Source organism: Cebus imitator, unplaced genomic scaffold (assembly GCF_001604975.1).
Source record: "Cebus imitator isolate Cc_AM_T3 unplaced genomic scaffold, Cebus_imitator-1.0 Scaffold135, whole genome shotgun sequence".
NCBI classification, from domain to species: Eukaryota; Metazoa; Chordata; class Mammalia; order Primates; family Cebidae; genus Cebus; species Cebus imitator.
In genome coordinates, this window is record NW_016107450.1 from 156,272 (window position 1) to 161,942 (window position 5,671).

The 5,671-nt window shown below is 37.6% G+C and overlaps 1 protein-coding gene across 9 annotated transcripts in view; it reads right to left on the reverse strand.

Annotated features, from left to right (window-relative positions):
* Positions 1-5,671, reverse strand: part of DNAJC6 (DnaJ heat shock protein family (Hsp40) member C6) — a 178,067-nt gene that overhangs the window by 33,927 nt on the left and 138,469 nt on the right. For all 9 annotated transcript variants that reach the window (XM_017541520.2, XM_037743100.1, XM_017541522.2 and 6 more), the window contains one exon: positions 2,753-2,875. In XM_017541520.2, the coding sequence (XP_017397009.1) occupies positions 2,753-2,875 (123 nt within the window). The remainder of the gene's footprint in view (positions 1-2,752; positions 2,876-5,671) is intronic.

Below are 5,671 nucleotides of genomic sequence, written 5' to 3' on the forward strand. Positions count from 1 at the left end.
AGTAGAGACAGGGTTTCACCATGTTGACCAGGATGGTCTCGATCTCTTGACCTCATGATCCACCCGCCTCGGCCTCCCAAAGTGCTGGGATTACAGGCTTGAGCCACCGCGCCCGGCGGGAACTTTTAAAATCTAATTGATTATGTGACCCTTATAATTCTAAGAAAACTGATAAGCTTAATTTCCACATCTTCACTGAAGTTGTTGATTAAAATGAATAACTAAATAAAACCTTCTCCCAGGAGAAAGTTGATCCATTAATCACCTACCTTTGGAAGCAGATATTCAACCTCAATTCAACTAAATGTATAACAACCTAGCCAAATTTCTCCATCTTGACTATAAAAAACTAAGAAATATATTGCAGGACTCCAATAAACTACCTCAATTAGTCTATTAGTTATTTGAAATGTTCACTTGGTTTGATGTATGTTCATAATGAACCAATAAACCAGTGGAGACTCCTTTTTGCTAAGAATTTAAAATCATCCGTGCAAAACTTTCTCTGAATTTTGCCTTGAATTACCATCAGTCTCACAAACCTATAACTTTCCAGGATCAAACTCTTTCCATATTTTGGGGGGAAAAAATCTCCTTTCTTCATTTGCCTGGCACCTCTCCTTCCTGTTTCCACATAATACAAATGAAATCCATAATTGCTTCCCCAAGTGCTTTCGGCATTGTGTCACATAATTTAAGTCTACAGAGTATACTAATCTGAAGGATTGTGAGGCTCTCGTACTATCTCGCTACCTATCAGCTTTGTCTTAAATATCCTTGTTATGTCCTTCCTAGCTTGACATTTGTTCCCTCTGATAAAGAAAACAGAGTAAAGGAGTTAAGATTATACCACATGCCTCAAGAATTTGTTGTCCTTACTCCAAACATAGTTTTTTTAAAAAGGTATTTTTCTTATTCTGAACTATATTCAGAATTTAGCCTTCCTGACACTCTTTTCACAGATCCATGGCTGTTGGATATGTAGCCTTTCTTTGTCCCTGTGATGCAGGTCTTTTAAAAAGTTTTGTTTTTTTATTAAAAGATTAGTATATGATTATTATTATTTGGCATGGAGTCCCACTCTGTTGCCCAGACTGGAGTGCAGTGGCATGATCTCAGCTCACTTCAACCTCCACCTCTCAGGTTCAAGCAATTCTCCTGCATCAGCCTCCCGATTAGCTCGGATTACAGACACATACCACCACACCTAGCTAATTATTTATATTTTTGGGAGACATGAAGTTTCACCATGTTATCCAGGCTGGTCTTGAACCCCTGACCTCAAGTGATCCACCTGCCTTGGTCTCCCAAAGTGCTGGAATTATAGGCATGAACCACCTATATGCTTATAATTTTTAATAAATAACCAGTAGTATATTCAGAAAAGAAGTAAGAGCTCCCTCCTCCAGCTTCAATTCCATTTCCCAAAGATACGGTGTTGACTTCCAACACATGCCATGTCCTTTTTGAGTGAGCTTATTGAGCACCCTATAAAACCACAATCTTTTGTTTGCCTCTTCTTTTTTCTTCTTCGTTGGATTTTTATTCTTTATGAAGAATCACTGGAACTGGGAGTCTCTGGTCTCCACTGAGCCATCTTTCCTCCAGCAAGTTGCTAGACATAGGCTCTCTGAGCTTTTAGAAAATTTTTGAGTGGAGAGAAAATCACCAAGGTGCTTAAGGCTGCTTAGTCCATAAAAGTAATCTGTTCTGTTGCACCATCTGCTGTGCCTTGGAAAGGAAAATCCTTTGGTCTTTAACATTAAATTCTTACAAACACCAAGTGTCTTTCCTTTACTGCCAAGAGTTTGGGGATGTGAAGTAAAAAAAAAAAAAAAAAATGTTCTTTGGCTTTCTTTCCTGTTTTAGCCAACTGGTTCTCAAAAAAGGACGGGGGTAGGGAATCATCAAGTAATACTATAGCAAAAACTTATAGACTAAAGTTTATGGAAGCAATGAAATTTCCAGCATTAATGCTCAGATTCCATTTGCATATTCAATCACTTATTGAAGCCTTTTATGCCTGGGGCACAAAGGTTTAAAAAAAGGCATGGTCCTTTCCTGCAAGATGACAATAGTGTAGTAGAAAAGCATGCAGGAGAAGAGCTTATTATGATGCAGAGTATTAAAGCCACTGAGGACATTTAGATATAATGGGAATGTCTGTATTGTGAAAATACTCAAGAGTCCAAAAGATTTTACTGAAAGTTGAGTTTTAAAGGATAGGCAAGAGTTCTGAGAAGAAGTGTTAGGGAAAGGAACTCTAGGAAGTTGATGGTCAGAAAAATCATTAGTCACACTGGGAATGCTCTAAAATACAGTAAATCTATGTGACTTCTTACAAGGGCATAGGTATCTTTTTTCTTTTATTTTTATTCAAACACAAACAGGAAGAAAAAAGTAATATACCAATATGTTAATGTTAACTTTATTCACACAAAAGTCAATGGCATTATTAGCTGTGCACATGCTACTCCTGCTTCTGTTTCCTTTATAATACTTAGCACATTCTAGAGTCCCCACACTATGTGAGTTGTGTAGGCAGATGTGTATCTGCCTTTCTCACTAGTCAAGCTTTAAGCCAAGAACAATAAATTCCTTCCTTACTTTTACAAGTCTCATATTACTGATTCCTAAATATGGGCTCAACAAATCCTGTTGAACTTAAATGTTACCTGTCTACCATTGGGCATAGGACCATCCATATTTGAACAAATCAAACCATCACCACCATCAACAAAAGGTTACTCACCAAGCAGTGGACAACACAGACATTTTTGGGATTCTGCAGTAGCCAGTTATACATATTTCGACACACAGCGAAAAGGTTGTGCAGACTGGGAGCCTGCCTAATGGGCCAACTGCATTCTGAGACCTAAGGGAACACAGCAAAAGGAAATTAATTCCCCCAGCAACTTCCTTTCCATAAGCAGGTATCACACAAAACAACTTCTGGAAGTGATACCACATCCTCTCTTAATATAGCCAGGAAAAGTGGGAATAGGGTCCAAATGCAGAAGCTCCAAATGAAGAAGAGGGTGTTTAACACAGAAATTTTTTAAATTAAAGATTTTGGTTTCAGTAAAGGTATGAAAACACATTTTGAAACACATTTTAAATTAAACTAGACCATTTCAACTACATATTTGGATTTTTTTCTGTTCTGTGAGGTTACACAGAATTTCATTTCTATTAAGCATAAAATGTTTTGACTTCCCCCCTAAATATTTAATTATAGGGTTATAAGTCCTTCACCACCTCTAATTTATCCCAGCTTTCATCATAGCATGAAAAGTGCTATAGAGTGAGCCAAACGCAGGCTTATGCATGGATCTATTTTTTTTTTTCTCTTTTAATCAAAGGACACAACTTACAGGGGAAACTCTTGGCATTTTCATGCATTTAACATGCATATTTTTTCATACATTATGGATCATCAACTAAGTTCTAGGAATACTGCTTGGCTCTGATCTATGCAATAACCATCTAAGACCGGTATTAATATAAGCCCCATTTTGCAGATGAGAAAACTGACTCTCAGAGGTTATCCAGAGTCACACTGCTGCTCAGCATCAGCACTGCAGCCCAGATCTTCTGAATATAAATCATCATGTTACAACAGCAAACAGGTTGACATGATCATTTGCCTCAAAATACTATTAAGGCATGAGCTCCAGTTGATTACATATTTACTAATTTATCTAAGAAACAATAAGGAGAAGCTTATAGTTGGACAAACTTCATGACCTCTTTAAGCCTTTCTTTCTTCATAAAATGTGGTGAGTAGCAGTACCTCTTACATAAGTCACAGGGTTGTGGACACTACATGAACATGTACTTCAAGAGCTTAGCTCAGTATCTGACACACCCAGAGTGATGATGAATGTTGGTGATTATCATTAATTCATCAAATAACTGCCAGTGCAAAGCCCTGAGGTCAGACAAAGCTGGCCATGTTTGAAAAAAATGAAATCCTCCATGGTGAGAGTATAGACTGAAGGGTGAGATCATACAGTCTTGTTAAGGAGCTGGGAGAACATTTGAGAAGCAGAACGACTCTCAGATCTACATTTCCAAAGATCTTTCAAGCTCCAGTATGGAGAAATGGATAGCAAGAGCCTAAAGGTAGGAAGACCAGTCAGGAGGTTGGTGAGGAGTGTCAATAAGGGATGACGGTGGCTTAGGCTCACTGAGAGGCAGTGGGGTACAAACACACCTGAGGGACTCAGGAGACAGAGAGGTGGTGGGACACCTGGATGTAAGACAGGTGATACATGGTGGCAGTGTGTGCATGTGCAGGGGTGTACTGAAGAGAGTGTCGGGGGAAGGAGAGGAAAGGGTCAAGCCTGAACTCCAGGTTTCTGCCTTGAATGCCTGGATAGAAGGCTACAGGAAGTGCTATTTCCTGAGACATGAAATTCTGGAGAAAGAAGAGTTTCATACAGATGGTGTCAGATATGCTCTGCAATCCCAAACATCTCAAATGCCTTCTATTTGACTGTGGGAAAGGGAGGCAGGTGGAATTTGTTTGGTTAGCCCTTTTCTGGCAACCAGGTAATAAATAATCAAAATACGACTGGGAAATTATCTGTGGTCTTAGTAGAGCTGACATCTAAAAGCAAACACCTGGAGTTTCTCTCTCTGGGACTGCCAAGAAAGCCCATTCTTTTTGGGTAATTTGTAATTTTTTTCTACAAGATGACTATGGGGCAGTGGCAAGAGAACTGCCAGGTTACCCACCTTCATATACCTTTGGGAAGGACAGTATGGTTTATTAAATAAAGTATTTGAAATGTTTGGCATAGCTCCAAAACAGTCCAGGGTGATCTAGTATTGGCCTCTGTCAATTTGAACTCTATAATGACTTGCCCCTTTTACCCAACATGATTCAAAGCTGTTTCTGGCCTCACCTTTACCCACATATATATTCCCCATTGATGTGTTTGTTCTCAAGGAATGGAAATGACTTACTGACTAAAAATTTGGAATAACTGAGAAGATACATTTTGCTGTCAGAGGAATCATAAAATATATATTTGTACAAGCTGCTTTATGTCTGAAATGTATTTTCTTCCCTTGGTAAACTCCAATTCATCTTTTAAAACCCAGGTTCAAGATATAATAGGCCTTATTGACATTTACTGAATATTTTGCCCAACTGCTACAGAATTTATATTCTTTTCATTTGCACATGGAACATTTTCTAGAATAGACCACACTTTAGTCCACAAAATGAGTCTGTACAAATTCAAAGACACAGAAATCATACCAAGTATCTTCTCTGACCACAATGGAATAAAACTTTACAACTAAATAACAAAAGGAACCTTGGAAAATATACAAACACATGGAAGTTAAACAACATGCTGCTGAACAACCAATGAGTCAATAAAGAAATTAAGAAGAAATTTAAAAATTTCTTAAAAATTAAAATAAAAATATACAAAAACATATGGGATCCAGCAAAAGAAGTACTAAGAGGAAAGTTTATAGCAATAAACACCTATATCAAAAAAAAAAGAAAGACTTCAAATTAACAACCAAACAATACGTCTTAAGTAACTAGAAAAGCAAGAACAAATCAAGGCCAAAATTAATAGAAGTAAAGAAATAATAAAGACCAGAGAAGAAATTAAGAAAATTAAAACTAAAAAAATACTGATCAACAAAA